This window comes from Scaptodrosophila lebanonensis, unplaced genomic scaffold, assembly GCF_003285725.1.
Source record: "Scaptodrosophila lebanonensis strain 11010-0011.00,11010-0021.00 unplaced genomic scaffold, SlebRS2 tig00000001-arrow-pilon, whole genome shotgun sequence".
Taxonomy (NCBI): Eukaryota; Metazoa; Arthropoda; class Insecta; order Diptera; family Drosophilidae; genus Scaptodrosophila; species Scaptodrosophila lebanonensis.
The window spans coordinates 24,508,775-24,529,056 of record NW_022060529.1 but is presented as its reverse complement, the minus strand read 5'-3'; the positions used below and the strand labels follow the sequence as shown (position 1 = coordinate 24,529,056).

Genomic DNA, 20,282 nt, shown 5'->3' with positions numbered 1-20,282 from the left:
GCTGCTTTAAACCGGTTTGAGGCCATGCGCCAATACGCGTAAGCAGCCATTTTCCGAGGAGAGCACTATATACTCGTACATGCCGTATGTGAATGTATATATATGCGCATAAGTGGCACTCCGGCAGTCTCGCTGTCGTTATGTTTCCTTCTGCGTGTGTTGTGTGGGTGCGTTCGATCCCGGGCGCACCTTTGACAAGCGTCGTCACCGCTGCTGTTTGAAGGAAGCTAGAATTGTAACATTTGAGAAGCGCTTTTGGCAGATTGATTTTGAAAATATATTTTGCTGCTAGTTGTTATTTGGTATTAAATATAACAGGTTTTAGTTCCATTTCGTTTATGGAAGCAACTAAGCTAGAGTTCTGCCTGCCTATGTACACTCAAATGTCGTCCCATATTACTGTTTCTTGCTTGTACGTACCATAAAGTTGGTTTGTTTGTATGTTTGTTTTAAAAAATCACATAATTAAAATATACCAGGGCTAAGCTCAACTAATAAGTCAAAAAACACTTTCTAGGTAACACTTAAAAGCTAAATATGCGTTCCTTGAAACCGCTTGTGGGTGCACTTGCCCCTCTAGTGATGGCGCAGTGCCTCGTTGATGGCGCGCAGTATATTTATTTGAAGATCAGTAAAAGCTACTGGGTCAAGTTGTGCACTGCGTATTTTCATGGCCACCGCTTTAAAGAATGCGCCAATTTCATCATCATCGTTCATGCTGCTGTTGATACAGCCAAGTGGGAAGGCTGCATGACTGTTTGTGGGCGTTGCAGCATTTTGATAGCGCGAGCTTGTAGATGTTGGTGTGTGAACCTCCTGTTTTTGTTGGAAGTCGGCGGCAGCGACGGCAGCAGATTCCCGCTGTTGATGCTGCTGCTGCTGTTCCAAATTGCTGCCATCATTGAGTGGCTCCGGCGTCTGAGAATTCACAGCCTTTCCCAGTGTGTTGCTTACATCTTGTACAGAAATATAAACATGTTCATCTTCCGTTTCTTGGTAGCTTACTACATGCTGTTGTTGCTGCTGTTGCTGATCTGCAGATGTGACGGGTTCCATGTCTTCATCCTCTTCATCTTCATCTTCGTTATGCGCCACATCGCCGTTAATATAGTTCTCTATGTCCATTTCATCATAGCTGGTAACACATAACTCGTTCGCTTGGTCGTGCTGCTCCAGGGCATTGCCCAGATCCACCTTGCTGTGTGGGCCCGACAGCTGCGGCAGTGAGGATATGTTTAGCTGTGCAGGCACAGGCGATTCAGCCAGCGTTTGCTGGGCCTCAGTGCGTAGAGGAGAGTGGGAAGCCATGTGTTCCTCCATGTCACTGGCCGGCTCATGCTTTGGCAGAAGCAGGTTAAGCTGCGCTTCACTATCGCTAGGAATAGAGACGAAGTGTAACATCATAATATAATCCCTGATTTTTGATATTTGCTACTTACAGAGACTTTTGTTGTATGAACTTTTGCAAAAAGTTGAGAGAGTCATAATGCTTCCAGCGTGAATGAGTGTCTACATTCGTAAGTGTCTTTAAGCGCTTGTGCTCACGAGCATACTGATCGCGCAGGGCCTTCCACTTTTGACGGCATTGTTTGACTAAAATAATTGTATTCGTGAGTGTAGATGTAAGCACGGTTTTACAACAAAGTGGGAAACTTACCCGGCTTCTTTAGCTTGCGTGCTATCTCATCCCACACAGCAAGCTTCAGCTTGACGTTGCGATAATTTTGGTTACTGTAGTTGTAAATCATGTCTTCTTGTTGTATCAGCGTGATCAGTTCTTTCTCGAAGTAGCTTTCCATGTTGAGGAATGTGTGGATAGGATCCTCATCTTCCTCATCGACTGTGGGCTGGTTATGCGACGAGTGATTAGTGGCAGCAGCGTTCACGCAATCCACGAAGTCATTGTACAAGGTATCTTCGGCCGTTGTGTTGGGTGTGTCACGCGCCGCTGTGGCCGCAACCACGCCATTGGTGCTGGCCTCACTAAGATAGTCCCAATTGTTGTTCTGTTGTCCTTGTGTCTGCTGCTGTTGCATGGCGTTGCTAATTTGTCCCGCAATTAATGCATGCATTAAGCGTGTAGACTCCGTTTTCTTGTCGGCCACAGTCGCAGTCGTAACTGGTGCACTGGTTGCGACAACTGTTGTGGATGGCACAAAATTGCAATCTTCCAAAAGCGCAGCGCTCGCTCCTTCCATTTTGATGTTGGCAAATTTGTGGGTGTCTCCCCCAAGCGTCAGCGTCTGGCTGCTGCTATTACTGCTAAATGAATGGCTGTTGTTGTTACCAAGTGCCGTAGACACACTGGGCAGCGTTGACGAGGCAGTGCAGACTACATTGTCGTTAGAGGCATGCGTACGATAGCTGAACATATAAAAAATATGATAAGGGGCAATAATCACAATATTTCATAGAGCTTACTTGCGTGCCAGCGCAAACGGTCGTAGAAAGTCCAGTTCCTTAAAGTATTTCCATTTCACGTTCACTTTCGCACTTGCTTTGGCGCGTTTTAATTCGCGACAGTATTGGTCTCGCATGGCCTTCCATTTGGCCTTGCATTGTGCGTCTGTAAATACCGTGTAAGCAAGTTAACTGTTGTCGGTAATCCGGCAAATTGTTATGTCACCTGTCCAGCCTACATGACAGCCTATTTCATTCCACTTCTCGTCCTTGCGCTGCGTGCTGCGATAATGCTGATGCTTTGGATTGTAGAGCAACTGCTCCTGCGACACTAACGATATCAATATTAGCTCCTTCGATATGGTCACGACATTATCGCCCATACTGATGCTGGCCTCCATGTGGCTGAGATTCACTAGTTGTTGCGCCTCCGCCTCATTTAGCTTCGGCACGGGTCCAATTAATGAGTTTTTGTGCTCTTAACAACCAATTGCAACCGACACATACCTGCACTTCATTTGTACATGGCAGCGTTTCCATAACGTCTCTCACGTTGCGTTCAATGCTAATGGCTCATGGCTCGTTCAGTTTGTTTGATAATTTCCGTAAAAAAACAACTCTTTTCGGAAAGAAAAACAAAATGAGGTGGTCGAACAGCTGTAAATGGCACGGAAACGGCTGTGTATTTTTGTGTGACCGTTCGATAATCCGATGTAGAAATTCATATTGAATTCAGTTTAGTTACTTAGGGATTTATTATCTGGTCACCCAAATACTCAACAGTTGCGGCATCTTGAACGGCGTATCTATCGCTGCATTGGTGTTATCGATGTTATCGGTGTTTGTTTCATCGGTGTAATGTCGATACGAGCAAAATTTTATACGATGAGCTAATATAAAAAACATATATTTTAGGGTACTATGTATGTTCATAGACCATTTTTGACTATGGGACGATTTTACGGAATCAATGTTTAATGGTGGCTGGCTTAATTATGTACCTATTATTTGATTGTATTGAAAAACAAAAACAATCAAAAATCTATCGTACATACGACAATTTCCACAGAAGCATACATACATATGTATGCATGGACATTAAATGCAAACTAAGCGAATTTGTTACAAGAAAATCGGTTACTTCAGCAACTTATGTATGTACATATGTATGTACATTGTATGTAGTCAGATTCACTTTTAAAATCTGCATGTGATTTTGTCTTTGGTTTAGTTGGTCACATTGCAGGTTTTGGCCGGAATAATACAATTTAAATATTAAACAGAAATACTCGAATACGGCTATTACATACATATGTAAATAAGAATTTAAATTGTTCGAGAAATACATATAAGTTCAATTAACTGGCCCTTTATTACAGATATGTATGTACATATGTATATTGTTTTTAGCCACTGTTGTTTTGAGTTAAAATATGTAAGCACAGTACAATAAAGGTATACATTTTGAGTAACATAATTGATGAAGCCTTAGCCCACGAAAGGCAATTTTACAAAAGTAGTTCTTAATTGCCGTTTTGTATACCATTTCTCAGTTCTCTGGCAACTGGACCATAATAAAGGCCAGCTGCTTCTTCACAAAATATATAATTTTAATCAGCTTGGCAGTGCTATTTCCAGGCATGCGCTTTATCAGTTAATTTAAAAAGTTGCGCGGCGAATTTGTATACTGGCTTCAAGTTACAAATTTCGCTTTGTTGAAACAACTAATCCAATTAGTTAATTGCATTATAGTCGTGTCCAAGGAAAACATCATAACAGCGTAAGTTAAACAACTATTTTATTAGTTTGTCTTTCTACTTTGTACGTGCTGGTAGTTGGTACTTGTGGCTGGAAATTTATTCGATATTTGTGCAAATTGCAATTAATGCCCAAAAATGCCAAAAATTGATCCAGAAACCCAAAAGCTATATGATGAGATAAACGGCATGATACAAAAGTTTAAGGTGCACTATCTTAATGCAAACGCAAACAAAGTTCACAACTAATTTGCGACATACACTTATACAATACATACATACATACATATGTATGTACATAAATAATAGTAGTCATTTATTTTTATTTACAGGATGATCAGAAGGCAAAGGCAGACTGCACACTGGCAGACAAATGCGGTGACATGGGCGATGTCCCAAAAATCCGTTTTTCATCAAAAAAAATCCTCAAGGGTCATATAAATAAGGTAAACTCGGTGCACTTCGCTGGCGACTCCCGTCATTGCGTCACCGGCTCATTAGATGGAAAGCTAATTATCTGGGACACATGGACTGCAAACAAAGTCCAGATCATACCCTTGCGCTCAGCCTGGGTAATGACCGTGGCATTTTCGCCATCTGGAAATTTCGTGGCTTGTGGAGGCATGGATAACCAATGCACGGTTTATGACGTGAACAATCGTGATGCTTCGGGTGTGGCGAAAATGGTGCGAGAACTGGTGGGCTACGAAGGTTTCTTGAGCTCTTGTCGTTTTCTGGATGATGGACATCTAATCACAGGCTCGGGCGACATGAAAATGTAAGTCGGACCAAAATAAAAATACTCATAAATTCTACTATTTTTGACCGCACAGATGTCACTGGGACTTGGAAAAGGGTGTCAAAACAATGGATTTCAATGGGCATGCTGGCGATATTGCCGGTCTTTCGTTGTCACCGGACATGAATACTTATATAACCGGCTCCGTGGATAAAACTGCCAAACTGTGGGATGTGCGTGAACAGGGACATAAGCAGATGTTCTTTGGGCACGACATGGATGTTTCCTCTGTCTGCGTAAGTGCTTACATAACGCATAATGAAATAGCTTTGTATTTGCTTTAATATCGGCCTGCTTTAGTATCACCCAAGTGGATTTGGCTTTGCTTCTTGCTCGGAGGATCAAACAGCTAGGATGTATGACTTGCGGTCGGACCAACAGATTGGGCTCTATGAGCCGCCCCAAAAGAACACGGGATTTACATCTTGCGGTGCGTGTGCTCATTTCGCCTTCAATTTCCACAGTATCTAATCTGATTTTTTGCTCATTAGCTCTGTCGACTAGCGGTCGCTACTTAATGTGCGCGGGCGTGGAGGGAAATGTGCACTCGTGGGATACAATGAAACAAAGACATACAGGTGAGCAGTGTGGGGTGCGGGCTCTTGATTTTTAAGTATATTGATTTCTTTCATTTTGCTTTACGTGCGCTTAGGCACGCTGTCTGGGCACGAGAATCGCATAACTTGCATCAGTCTGTGCCCCAATGGCATGTGTCTAGCCTCGACTAGTTGGGATCAACAAGTACGTTTGTGGCTCTAAATGAATTGCCTACTATCGGTTCAATATCGTTTATAACAATTACTAACTTTGTAGCTAATTAATTAAAAACTAGCGATAAATTTGCTTGTTTGAGAATAAACGCATTACACAATGTAATAAATAGCGCCAAACTTACAAATCTGGTATAATATTACTAACTACATGACTCTGTTCTCTTAACATTATAAATCATAAATATTATAATCAGTGCCACGCTTAAGGACTTGTGTACAAAAAATAAATTACACAAGTGCACGAATACTCGTATACCTTCTTATATACAAAACCTAACTCAGTAACAACTCAGTAAAATCTTATAATTTTACACACATTAAATCAATTGATATATGAGCATTAGGATGAGGGCTTTCTATTATGAATTACTTAATTTAAAATAATGTTCCAATTATAAAAGCATCCGCAAGATCCGCCGTATCCAACGATTTAAAAAATATGGCTTTTTGGGAAAGCTCTTGCATTATTTTAAAAAAATCTATTTATTCTATAGTACAAGTAAAAACCCTGAGCTCGTTGTGGTTAAGGATTCCGAAGACGGCTGAAAAGGGAGTTGAGAACTGGTGGAAATATCTATTATAAATTATGAATAAAACCAGGAAAGGATTGTCCAATGCATAGTTAGTTGTGCATCTATTAAGAGCAAGACAATCGACCATTATTCCTGAAAGGAACTGAGGAAATAGGGGAACCTAAAAGAGATAAAGAATCGACACTCCTGACAATCAATTAATGGAGAAACACAACTCCAAGGAAGTCTGCTTGGGGGCGGAGATGCACGCAAAGGTTGGGCTTAATCCACGAAGAGCCAGAGAGGTATAGGGATCATTAAATTCGTTGGACCAATGCTTAATGAACTCAAGAACTCTCTTTGTTTACTAAACAAGTACAAGAGATGTAAAGACTGAAATTCTGTTTGGAATCAAAAAGCACTTAATGATCTGCGAGATTACCAGCCACAGAGCATTGTGACTAACGAGATGGTGGAAGCTCAATCGACATTCTATGCCATTGTCCTCTGCTCTGGACAAACACGACAAAATACCTTTATGCGTATAGGTCCTCCTAACTGAAGGAGTCGGTAAAAAATATTCTCCCATTATTCTGATGGAGCCTTCGAACCACAGTAAGATTGTGACTGATCGCAATACTTAAAAAAAATGATGTTCCAAATCCGGGTACGAAATAAATTAATAAATATAAAAAAATGTATAAAGTACTTTAATTAAGAATGATTTTGGCGCCGATTCAACCTATGGCAGCTACTTGTATATAAAATGCTGAATATATGTGGTTTGCGATAAACTTTGTCTGCGTTTAAGTATATCGCATGCAGACTAACACTGAGACGATGATGTATGTAATTAAAGAACACATTAGGCATATCGATTTTTTAAAATATATTTTTTATATCTTCTTATAAAAAATACCTATATAATTAAAAAGATTTGTCTGCTGCTGCGATTTTTGGCGCGTTTTTGTGAAGGTTGTTTGAACAGAACAAAGAAGCAGCGAATAGTAAAATAAAACAAATCACTGTATCATCAACATAATCAAAGAGAAAATTAAAATAACAAAATCGGAGAATCAGTAGGAAGTAGGGAAATGTGAAAAAGAAATAGCAAGGAAAGAGTGTTATAAATAAGAGTTGAAAAGAAAACAGTTCTAGAAAGTGATTCTAAAGATGTAACAATTGAGTATTTTTGCATTCCATAGTTCGGTTTGTGTGTGCTTGTGTGTGTAGATAGTAGACGCAAATTAAAGATTTTAGTTTATCAGACTCTCGGTGGAACTACAATAAGTTGTTCTCTTGTTTTATAGAAAGGATAGATAGTGTGTTTTGTTCTGTCTTAAACGGAGAAACCATCGCCAGTTGGATCCAAGATCCAAGGGTAGTTATTGGGGCACTCCATGCAAGTGAACAGGCGAAGCGTCTCACCGGGCAGCTCCCTGGTGGTCAGCGGACACGCATTAGGCAGCGAGCAATAGGGTTGACCCTTAACGTCGCACTTCTCCTTCCATTCCTGGAAGTCGCGCAGTGAATTCAACTCAGTAGGGTTTTGCATCCACTGAATAACCTGCAAGTTTGTAACAAAGAAGACGTCGTTACGGCCCAGCATTTCTTCGATGAACTTGATCAGCTCGTCGCGGTATTCCTTCTTCGACTTGAGCCATGATGCATGGAAATGCAGACCTAGAGGAGCACGGTTGCTATTGTAGTGGCGGTTGAAATTATGACGCAGGAGACGAGCGAACTGCTCGCCGCTGGCAACGTTTGAGCACGAGTCTACCATATGACAGCCAGGTAAGGATTCATCGAAAGTGGGATCGTCACGGCGATCCAACTCGTTCATGACCATCTCCCAGACGGGATGGCTACGCGATGGGCAATTGTGGGCGTTGCCATTGCACTTGTGGGGCATGCGGAAGTACAGGGTGTACGGCCAGATGGGCACACGACCCAGGGAAGCGGTGATCGAGGCGTCGTAAACAAAGAACTGATCTGCCATCATCTCAAACTGTTTGTTGCCACCTACACGCAGATAGGGTGCTCGCATGCCAATGATGGAGCCATCGGTAATGTTTGCGAATCTCTCGACAATGAGACGGGAGCCGGCCATTTCGGCGAGCCAGTCATCGTAGCTGCCACCTGTCCAGTAGTTTGGATCATCCTTGTGCGTCAAAGAAAAGACGGAGATCTCATGGCCGCGGCGGTGCAGATCCTGCACGGCCGAGTAGTTGGTGTACTTGTGTGAAACAAAGAAAGTGCCCTTGATGGAGCAACCGTTGGGATTCTGACGCTGGCCATTGAAGATATCTTCATACAAATCGATGTTGTCCACATTGACGGCACCATTGAAGGTTATCGTGATCATCTGTGGTACTTGTTGGGGTTCAATGCTGCCGGGAATTCGTGTACCGTCCGCGGAGCAGAAGCAGTCGGGTAGAGCGCACTGTGTGGTATCGCACTCGGGTGCTCTGTTGGGATCCTCGTCGACGGCTAAACATAAGAAGGGATGACCGCTGTGGTAACTTTACAAGGCATTTATTAATCAGTAACTTACAGCAAGCATTCTCATCAGACTCGTCCTTGCAGTCGGGCTTGCCGTTGCAGAAAAGCTCCTTGTCCAAGCACTCACCGTCTCCGCAGGACAGCTTTCCCTCGGGACAAATGGGCTCGTCAGTCTTCAGTATAGGCTTTGCCTTACGAGGCTCTATGGGTGATTGGTAAGGGTGAAGTTTTGGATTGGTTAGTCCGATTTTCATTATTCAGCTAAGGGTTAGTTACGACAAAAGGTCTAAATTTTGAAATGAAGAATGTGGCTGATGTGTTAGCATAGTTTTAGATTAGTGGTGTAATGTGCTGGTAGCAGGTGAAGACCAAAGTTCCAAAATTTGACTCGTTTGCTATACAAGTTGTTCTGACTACTAAGAATTGTATTTAAAAATTTGGTTACTGCTGGGAGTTTGGCAGACGGTACACTTACTCTCTTTCTCGTCGCAGTTTGTCACCTTAGCCTTCCAGTCACAGGTCTGTTTATATATATCGAAGGCCAAACCGGAAGGGCATTGAATTTCTTTCAACCCCGACTTTGTACATCTATAAAAATAAAGTTGAGTTGGTCAGGTCTCGTTTTGGGGTAAACGGTACATCGTATTATTGCTGAGCTGGGACCTTGAATTACAAACATATCCCCACTCTGCTGCTGTTGCTACAAGAACTTTGGCCCAAATCCAGGCTTAATGTAATGTACGATTAAATCGATTGATAGGGATTATCGATAGATAGTTAGTGACAGACGCACACAAATGAGATGTGTAACAGACACAGACACAAATAGGCAGACAGATTAAGAAAAAAGATTGGGAAAGGAGCAAAAGGTTGTTAGAGTGAGACAGTATAGCCATAGGTGCAGTTTGCTTGAGCCTCCAAATGTCGGTAGATTTTTTGCGACTCAATGCTACTGCATTCTGGACAACCCCACTTACTTTCTGCGACGTCACAATTCTTCACATTCGATTTCCAATCACATATCTGACGCAGAACATCGAACGCCAAGCCACCGGAGCAGCGAATCGACGCCAAACGTTTGGTGCCATCTTCAGCAGCATCTTCACATCTTTATTTTGTTTGAGTTGAAGTGGACAGTGGACATTGTATAAACAAAACAAAGTTTGATAAAGTGGCCCCGCAAGGACAAGTGGCAGTTTGTGCAACAAGCCCAGTCTCTCATGCTAGACTTAAGCCAGTACCTTACCTGTACACTTCACGACAATCGCCTTCGGAATCGAGACGGAAGTATTCATCGGCGGGTCGATCCGCACAAGCTTCCTCCACATCAACACCTTCAAGTTTGTCTCTGCCATCCTGACAGTGTGCTGTTATCAATGAAAAGAGGTGGGATCGTAAAAATTATATTGCACCACCGAAGAGATAAGTATACAAGTATTTCAATGGTGCTAGCACTGATTGATTTATTATATCATATAAGAAGGTCATTGAAGATTAATCGGTCAATAGACCTGGCCAGTTATTAAATATTCAATATTTTTTAAAATTATAATATGCATGCAAGCTTTTGAACGAATTAAGTCTTAAGTTTTTATAATTCGAATCACCCGTTTCTTATAAGCTCTGTTGTTGCGGATACTATCAACAGGTTTTGGAGTCTGCGGCTTCTAAATCAAAACAACTCTCAATTTTTTATCTCTGGCTTTCAAATGAAAACGAAATGGCACTGAAAGCAAGCGAAGCTGGCTAGCTATCATCTACTGCCTGCTTTCCGCTAATGGACCATGTTTTTGACATGTAAGGTGTGAGGTAGCAGCTGCCCCGATATATCCCGCATATCCAAACTCGTTTGTCATCTTATTGGCCAACTCTTGTGGTTGCGGCTACTGTGGCCTGGTCCACGGCAAAACAAAACCAGTTTTCAGTATAACATTAAAAAATCAGATTGCATAAACAATTTTTGCCACACTCGCACACACCAAATTATTAAACGGAACCAATGTGAGCGGGCCAAATTAAAGCTGTTTCTGTAAGCCAGACCGTTGACGGCTGACTGTAGCTTATGCTAATTTTTTGGCCAGGTCCGGGTGAAGCACCGCGCTGTCCTCTTGCCACAGTTATAAGCGCGCTGTCTGCGCCATTTCTGGTTTCGCCTTTTGGGCCAGGTCCGATTCGCATTTCCGAATGCGGGTGTTGCATCATCAGCAAACCTTGTTAATTGCCACAGTACGGGTAAATACGAGTACGACTGATGGTTGAAATGTTGAAGTCGATTTTAAGTCAACAACTCTTGCATTGCATGTGGCTAATGATTTATAACAATTTTTCAAGTTTATTTGCCTTGGCAGCCAACAACCGAGCGAATCGAAACTGTTGTCTCTAACTATTATGACCGACAACAACCTTGGACGCAAGGTACCCAGCCCACCACCTTTCCGCCGCCCACCCACCGCCCCTGCCAAAGAGAGTTTCACGAGGCTGGGCACTCGATTGGCAAAGGTCAAGAGGGCGTGTCTGCACCGAACACCTTCGGACAAACCCATATTGTAATTGAATGTGGTTAGTACTCACCCATTGCACAGAAGAGCACAAAAATGCTCAATATCGGCCACACGTACGCCATGTTGGGGACAGCGCTTCTAAAAAGCAGAAAGTATGGTTTCAATATTAATGCACTTTGTATGGATATATTCGGAGTTGTTCGATATATGGATTTCAGTTGACGTAGACGTACCGTCGCTCAGCTCACAATGAAAACGACGGCTTTACCAAGAGGAAGCGTAACAGAAAGTACGTTTCCAATACACAGCCACGCTTACACTAGGTGTTGGCCACTGGCAACGAGGTCTATTTATTAAGCTGTGGTGCCTGCTATTTAAGCCGTGGTGAAATGCAGGCCCGCAAACTCACCACGCACCGCTGCCGCGCCGGCGCATAGCAGCGCCGCGAGCTTTCGAGGGGAATCGAGCGAGTGTTTGTGTGTGCGATTGTGGAACGCATTCGAGTCGGAAATGGCAAGCAAACCAGCTTGTTTGCGAGTACGTGTATGTTGGTGTGTGTGAGTGTGAGTGTGAAGAAAGGTTAATCGGCATTAGTGCAGGTGTGTTCGAGAGCGTCTGATTCTGTGGAGGCATAAGCTGCACCTTTGTCTGCACCCCTTGGCCAGATCCGTTGCTCTATAACCAAATGTCAGCTGCTATCTGTTGAGCTGTACATCTTTTGTATTTGGACATAAATCATACAAAAATGCATAAATCTTAGTTCGACTTGTGGTTTGCGACAACACGCTGACCCTGAATTCAGTCTGAGTCTTATTAGTCTCTGCCTCTGTATCTGCCTCTACCCCAGCCTGCTCCCTCCCCCTCTCGCATTCTCCCTGCGCTTGTGGTTCTGGGCCATCCATTGCCGATATTTCGTAATTATTTTTATGCCTCTTCTGTGCATTCAGCATGTCAGCATATTGTACCTATGGCGACTTATACACGTTTTCATCATGTCATGTCATTTAGTAACTTTTTATTTTCACCCTCACTGGCCCAGCATGCCAAGTAGTTGCGGTTTCATTTCACTTCTGAGACTGAGCCCGCTCCGTACTCGCTTTGCATACTAACTTAACGTTTAGCCTGTTTTAGTGTGTAAACACTAAAAGCTGCAACAACAAGTTGAGTTTCTGGCAGTTACGATGCGATCTAACAAATTGGCCATGCTACTCACATACCTCACATAAAATTCTCGATAACGTGGCTAAGACACAAAAGGTTGTTAAACCTGTAGCTCCAGCAGTTTCCAGCAATTGTGTGATTCCATAGCTTCTGCCATATAGCTGCCATTGCTGTCGCCCACTGCATATCTTCAAGACTGAAAAGAGCCAAGCCAACAGCTGCGCATGCTCATTGCGATCGCGATGACTCACATGCCAAATTTACCTTTTGCCCATCTTTGCCAAAGATCACGAATATTTAATTAATGGTAAATTGATTACGCCGTCGAGTTGTTATTATTGCTGTTGCTCGCCGTTATGCAAGCTGTACAGGCAGGCGCGCCAAGGAAATGGGCTAACATGTTACTCAACAAAGTCCAAGTGTGTGTGAGTGCGAAAGCGGAGCATGTTTGCGGATATGAATTCGCAGAGCTCGTATCCAAAGATGGACGGGGCTTGTTAAGCTTGTTAACTTAGTCTCCACTCACAACATGAAATGCGAAAGAGTTTGCGAGAGTTTGGAAGGGTGGAAGGACAGTCCGTTCTCCATTGTACATGCGTGTACGCATTAATGTATGCACAGATGAGAAGATTGTCAACATAAAGCAAGAATGGAAACCTACTGTATCGCAGGCCCAACTCCTAAATACTCTAAAACGACACCTTAAATAAATTCAAATTTTTTTTAATTAAATAAAACTAAGAAATTTGCAACACAGCGACATACATACATATGTTTATGGACAGTCTTAATAGCATACATACATTTACATAAAACAAGAGTGGAAACGTACAGTACCGCAGATCCTAATACCCTAAGACCTTAAACACCTTAAAAAAATTTGAATTTTTTTAAATGAAATACAATTAAAAAATTAGCAGCACAGCGACTTATGCTTATGTACAGTTTCAATGTCATACATATGTACATTTACAACTGGATTATGTCTATGCTCCCATGTGCATGTATTTTGGCAGTTCGGAGATGATGGAACAACAACAGCAGCAGCTGCTGGCAAAGCTTAAGTAAAGAATACATTTTTAAAAATTAATTCAAAATATAAATTTCTTAAAAATTTACCCATCATGACGGAGTGCATCTAAAACACACAAACTTGTCTTTTCTCGCATTTGGGGGAATATGCATAATAAGTTTGGTTATACAAGCTCTTATACTTTCTGAGATCTTTGTGTTCATAAGCACGGAAAGACGGACGGACGGACATTGCTATATCGAATCGTTCAATTAGTTCCAAAGCAAAATGACAAAAACGAGTCGAGCATTACTTAAGATTCAAAGCTCAAACAAATAAATACTTTGCGGCATAACTACTATACTTCATACATACACATAAACATATTCACATTTATAAGATTTTTAAAAATTTTATGAGTGCGAGAACTTTTCTAGTATTAACAAAGTCAGCAATCTGGAAATTTCACGAAACGCACAGTCGCTAGAGATGGGAATATGTTAGCTTTTTCGGTCCGACACACCTAAAATTTGTAAAACAAAAATATGTCTTTTAATCAATGCATTAGAAAATAGGGGAAACTTTACATGTACATGTACAAATGAATGTATGATCGACAGATAGCGAAAAATTTGTATAAAAATGGCTTATATTTATTAACATTGCTTTTGTGTAGATATGTCTTTCCCAACTAATAACATGCTTTCCATAATAAAATGCATATTTACCAACGCATATACATATACTTGTCTGTGCAATAACTTCTTAATATTAAGCTATTTTTTCATCGTGTTTCCACATTCGTGCCTTCTTGTACCATTTTAAATCAATCCGACCACGATCGGACACGCACGAAATCGGAATATGAAACACGAACATGCGTGTGCACGCAGTGCTACGCAGTGTTGCTTGTTTTACATATTTGAGTTGTTTGTTTTACTGCATATCCGAACTAACATATTATATCATAATTTAGTAAAAGGTTTTTTTTTGCAAAATTGAAGGTTTAGTTTTGTTGAGAACCCCAACTAAGACCTCGATCGAACGAATTTAAAGAGACGTACCTTTTTTCAAAAATGTGAAAGCCCTAATAAAACAGGTCCCATGAATATCAGTCAATCAATCAGGACAAACTGTTTTATGTACCTACGTATGTATGTATGTATATATATATAAGAGTAGGAATATCTTAGTACGAATGTATGTATGTACATATACTTGTAGTACCCCTTTCAGATCCCACACCAAACTACTGAATACCTTTTATGATTTTTGAAATATATGGTCTTTATATTTTATGACAATTTTCTTAATGTCTAGGTTTCCCAATTTGAATATGCTTTTGGATTTTCAGGACATGGCTTTTCAGGACACCTGTTTAAAATTTTAGGTAAACAACATTATTTTTGCCACAAATGCCTGAAACTCATTATTAACGCTAAAATTGATTTAAAATAAACACTTTTAAATGCGTTTTTTTTTTTAGCTATTTATTCGCGATTATTTTAATTCTTAATTGAAGTGTCTTCATACCTCTGCAGCTTTTTTTTCAAAAAAAAAAATTTTTTTCGTGAAATTTTGTCATGTTTAAGCAACGGTAAAGCGAACCGCGGAACAATGTGAGAAACAAACGTAAACAATAACCTGCACAATCGAAACTTTTAGGTCTTATAAACATTCGTTAAATATAAATGGAAATATTGTGGACAGAAGCTACCCGCACAATCGATGCATCAGGGTCTGAAAGGAATACATATACGTAACACCCTTGGCATTCTCATCAAAGTGACAGATCAGTATGACGAGATGAGTCGATATAGCCTGTTCAGACCGTGCATCAGTCTGTATAAGTATGTACATAGATCTATATTGAGTATATGAATCTCCTAGTATAACATAAACTATATTATTTTAGGTCAAAGCTTGCATAACTACTTGTAGATTTCCATCAAGTAATTTCTTCTTATAAATGCGTATAAATTAATGGCCTAAACATATCCGTCTGCCTGGATCTTTGCTTGAAACGGTGGCCCGACTTGATATGTTGATTCTCCTAGTCGGTAGGAAGGTTTTTTTTTTAACACATTTTAGGATGATTGCCTTCTTAGCCCTTTGGGCGGCCCCAAACTGCAGTAGCGTTTTCGGTCTTCATTTTATTTATTTATTTATTTTTGATTTTCCAATGCGCGCATTGGAATCAAACGCCACAGATTAGACGGAAAAAAATTAACACTGAAACGAGCGTCGATTTAGTGTGTGTTTGCCGGTAATAAGAAGTATTCAATTATGATTCTAAAAAGGCTGATCAAATTCTTATTTAATATATATTTGTTCGAAACTACTGAAGGTAAATCGTCTACGCTCATTCGATTATATAGAAAATGCGTTAAATGTTATTTATAGGGTGTAGAGTCGCATATGAGTTACGACGAACTGGCAGCACTCTTTCATAATAAATTTTGTTTTGAAATGTGAAATGTCCACAAAGTACTCAATGCACACTAAAATGCTGTGTAGAGGAGCACACTCGATCACCTAATATACTATATATACATATACGGTTTTGGTCAGCAAACTTGAGTTTTTTGTTTTTGATGATGTATTTTTAGCTCGTATTTTTCAATCGTATTGCTTTGGAATCTATTTACCCATTTGTGTTATTTTAATATTTAGCTTAATTTTGAAGGAAGCCATAAATGTAATCTCTCTGTCGGGTACAGAGTATATGAGAGTCGGGCGCGAGCCACTCTAGCATTCAAATCGTTTGGATATAGGGTATTAGACCGTTGCGCTACCTCGATTGTAACATTCGTTCTTGTTTTCTCCATATTCAATTATATTTCTTTTTGTTAATCTAGATATGTATGTGAACCAAATTGCACATTAAGAAAGTTGTCATGTTCAATTGCGTTGCATTCCTCGGGCTCATGTTACTCTAGCATTCCATTCTTGTTTCTGTCGTGACTTTAGTAAATTTTATTTTGTTATTGGATTTAGCTTAAATACATGGTTGTAATAGATTGCCATGACATGATACGTGTATGTCAGTTCATGCTTCCAGCTGCTGACCAAAGTTGATTTTGCTGCCGCCCCAATGTCAATTACGAGTGTTCGGGCCCGATCTGGAAAGAACCTGCGGTGGCTTACGAGTACACATTGCATATATTGCACAGTTATTTCCTGAACTTGAAAACAAGTTTCGCTCGTAGAACATAAAAAACCAGCAGCCAACATGGCGTATGGGCCATTTGTGTTAACTTTTTGCTCTGTTTGCTTAACTTGCTGCTGTCGTCGTGTTGCCGCTGGCTTGTGTATGTTCCTCTGCGTTGGCGAGCTGTAAAATTCTTGAAATTGCGACTCATTAAAGCTGCATTTTAATTGCTTGTGTCAATTAGAGGTGACTGGCTGGGACCCAGTCCCAGCATACCCAGAGTATACCATAGATACATATGTATGTACATATGTCGTTTGTCGTTTGTCTGCCCGTTCGCTCCATCGTCAGTTTGTTTGTGTGTCTGCCTTTGCCTTTGTCTTTGTCTTTGATTGTTTGTCGTTGTCTCGTCATCGTCATCGTCATCGGTATTGTCGTGAGTGAAGGGTGCGCCAGATGGTGGCTAAGCGGCAGAAGCTGCAAAAAGCTGCTCACCTTCTGCAAAATTTGATTGCGACTTTTTGATAGTTACAATTAATTTGCGCTTGCAACTGTTTTTACACATTTTGTGTGATATAATCCCAGCGAGCCAGCGAGTCAGCTTATTATTATTAATTTTTAATCAACGGTTAAACTGGTTTTTCAATTAGAGTGAAAATGTTGTTGATGGCACTTCAGCCAGGGGGCACCTTTCAGCTTCCAGCAGAAATTCATTTTCGAAGAGTGAAAACTGTTTTTTATCGCTTCTTGTTTATTGATTATTTATTTTATTATTATTATTTTATTTTATTTTTTGTTTTAGATTTACATAATTTGTGCATTTGGTTGCCCTCGATCAGTTTGTTGTTTTTCTTGGACTAATTCATGTGCTTTGATAATTTTGATTAGAGGCGGCTGTGAACATTATGAGCTGAACGACTTTTTGGCCATGCTTGCTGACTGTAGCTTGACACACTTTTAGGCACTTGCTGGCTCTTGCTGGGGATTTTCCGAAATGCTGCTTCGACGAATGAACGCAATTTATACAAGTAGTTTACTTGTAATTAAGTTCAACGGAGAACCATTGCACCGCTTCGTTTCGCAAAGCCACATAACATATTGAGGGCGAGCTCTGCAGTTTATTGAAAAAAGAAGAAGCAAAAGAGAAATTGTGGCAAGAAAACTGTACAAAAGCGGAATTGTTAATAAAGGAAATAGTACGTAGGCAGAGCTGAAGATGAGCCTGCCCTAAAGAAATGCATAATCAAGCAGAAAAGAGTAGTTGCATAAGTTCAAGCGATAAATGTTGCTGCGCTTAATTTATGGCGGCCAGCAGCCCGAAGCCCGCAGCTCGCAGCCAGCAGCCAGTCAGTCAGCAAGCCAGCTACTACAGCACTGAGGCCTGCAGCGGCATCCGAAAGAGTTGACTGTCTTACTTTCTTTTTGGGTTTGTTTGAATGTGTTTGTCTTAGGCAAATTGGTGCGACAAAAACAACTTTCAATTTCCATTTGAAAACTCTTTGCGTTACAATAAAAGACGAAGTGATAGCGATTAGAGTGTGTCCCCCATTGTTATGCAATTTGTAAACCTAAAATAAAAGACGGCCAAATAAGCCAAAAGTCAATCCAATCGAACTGTCAACAATTGAGAAGAGCGTTTCGAACGCCTGCAATAAGTCAGGCCCCATTGACGACAAACGGGCGCCATAAGTTGACTCACTAGAACTAGGAAGTAAATAAGCTTCCTGGCCTAGAGTAACAGACAACTGAGCCACGCCTACGCACACAAAAGGTCTTGCATAGTGGGACACGGGCTATGTATTATTAATAGTTCATATTATAGTAGGATGTTACATTGCAGGTAGTAAATCCATTTCTACACAATCTGCCACATATTTGGCCGACTTATAGTCTATGAGTGTGTCTGCTTGCCAATTGTCGGAGGCTTACAATGAAATAGTCCGAAAAAAATAGTATTATAAACTCGGCTCTTGAACAAACCGACTCGGCCTGATACGGTGTGGTTTACGGTGTGGTTAATAGCTTATAAGAAATGCTGCAATAACAGACCTTTAAAAAGTAAATATAAGTTATCGAGAAATCGCATAGTTTTTTAAAAGTAAATATATATTATCCATTAATGAATTGTGCAGCCATGAACGACTTATGGATCAATGGCTTCGGATCGATGGTATGAATCGAAATTTTAGCCCAGCTTTTTATTAGTTGCACTTAGTTACCTCTCGTTTTTTACATAAAAAAGTCGTTTCAATACTAAATATATCTATTTGAGACATTTATCACTTTTCTTTGAAAAACTCAATCCACCAATTATGTTGTCTAGGGGACTTAGGCTTCAGTTAAATATATCAGATTTTATATATCCCTTTGTCAACCCAACTCGCTGAATAAGAGTTATATGTATTGTCATTAAAAACAAACCTTTTGAAACAAGATTTCCCTTGAAAAATTGTTTGTTTTAAAATAAATTTCAAGCAAATGATTTCTCTTATATTTTGTTTCACCAAAAACCAAATGACACGGACACAGAAATGTTCGTAATTCGCCGATTAAGCTTTCTGTTGTAAAGCACAGTGAATTGTTTTTATAATATAGCACTAATAAAGGTATTATTTTATTTACTTATCGTATTATTTATTTTTATTTATTTACTTTATCGTATATTTATAGTATTGTTCAAGAGTCGTAAGGCAATATTGCTGTAAAAGAGAACCATACCTTCGCCCCCACATTACTTGTATAGTCGTGAACTAAATAATTGATCCCATGATACTGATGCCTTAACATAGTGTCCATTTTGATCCACTGTGCAACAAGTTGATTGCAATTCATGCAAATCTCGCACTTTGCATCTAGTTCACTTACCTCATAAAAGTAAAAGTTCGATCGTGTTTCATACGTAGTCGTATGTGGGTACAAGTACAGGCATTCATACATCAGCATTATGCTTCCATACACACACGTATACGGGTATGTATGTATATACGAGTATGTATGTATGTATGTACACTCGTAAATGTATGAATATGCAACTAACCAGAGGCGTTGCGAACTTGTTTTTGGGCACGTAGTGGAGTCGGGCCGAGCCAGGCCGAGCCTAGCCTAGCCGACCCGCTTGCTTGCTTGCTTACCTTGATTGGTGATAAAATTTATTTATGCACGCATTGGACAAAAATGTTTATTTATATTTCAGCAGAAATTTTGTAAGCCTCATTCAAACATTTCGTACGATCAGCTCCATCGAGTTCGTTCTTTAATTGCGGTATTTCCAGCACGTCACCCGATTTGCAATACTTTGAAAATAATGAATGCTATCTTCTTCGGAATATACGTACATTGTATATAGTACATACATATGTATGTATGTATGTTCTATGCGAGTGTATTCGCATAACCATCTTTTTGGGGGCGCATACAAATTAGCAAATGATTTTTGCATATTATAAGCTAATATATCTAATTCTAGACCGGTCGGTATTTGTCGCCATTCAGGCAGCAGGCAGCCTCGCCGGGTATTAGGAGCCTCGTCAAACCTGTTGGGCGGCTCAGATTGGGGGAAGCATTTACATATGAAATGCACATGGGCTGCTGGTTGAAATCGAAACGAAAACTGAAACCGAAACTGAAACTGAAATTGGACTCGAAACGCGTTTTGTCTGTTGTTATTCAAATGGCACCAACACCTTTTGGCCAAGATGGAAAATTTGAAACTGG

General features: G+C 40.5%; 3 protein-coding genes across 4 annotated transcripts; 1 reads left to right on the top strand and 2 right to left on the bottom strand.

The window, feature by feature from the left end:
- Positions 1-253: 253 nt before the first annotated feature.
- On the bottom strand, positions 254-3,044 carry LOC115620030. The gene is made up of 6 exons (XM_030513135.1): positions 2,908-3,044; positions 2,627-2,843; positions 2,422-2,566; positions 1,658-2,364; positions 1,440-1,593; positions 254-1,375 (listed from the first exon to the last, which is right to left on the bottom strand). The coding sequence occupies exons 1-6, from the start codon at positions 2,938-2,940 to the stop codon at positions 577-579; spliced, it is 2,055 nt and encodes a 684-aa protein (XP_030368995.1). The 5' UTR covers positions 2,941-3,044; the 3' UTR covers positions 254-576.
- A 1,178-nt stretch (positions 3,045-4,222) lies between these two features.
- LOC115620032 (guanine nucleotide-binding protein subunit beta-2) lies at positions 4,223-5,870 on the top strand. Its single transcript, XM_030513138.1, has 6 exons — positions 4,223-4,364; positions 4,490-4,935; positions 4,991-5,192; positions 5,257-5,386; positions 5,448-5,534; positions 5,609-5,870. Exons 1-6 carry the CDS (start codon positions 4,296-4,298, stop codon positions 5,713-5,715), a joined length of 1,041 nt encoding a protein of 346 aa, XP_030368998.1. The 5' UTR covers positions 4,223-4,295; the 3' UTR covers positions 5,716-5,870.
- Positions 5,871-7,115: 1,245 nt separating this feature from the next.
- Positions 7,116-11,556, bottom strand: LOC115620031. 2 transcript variants are annotated; one of them, XM_030513136.1, is made up of 6 exons: positions 11,478-11,556; positions 11,315-11,382; positions 9,990-10,110; positions 9,721-9,851; positions 8,796-8,945; positions 7,116-8,731 (listed from the first exon to the last, which is right to left on the bottom strand). In XM_030513136.1, the coding sequence occupies exons 2-6, from the start codon at positions 11,364-11,366 to the stop codon at positions 7,581-7,583; spliced, it is 1,605 nt and encodes a 534-aa protein (XP_030368996.1). In that variant the 5' UTR covers positions 11,367-11,382; positions 11,478-11,556; the 3' UTR covers positions 7,116-7,580. The 2 variants fall into 2 exon arrangements, with proteins under 2 accessions (XP_030368996.1, XP_030368997.1); XM_030513137.1 differs by lacking the exon at positions 9,721-9,851 and adding an exon at positions 9,219-9,331.
- Between the last annotated feature and the right edge of the window lie 8,726 nt (positions 11,557-20,282).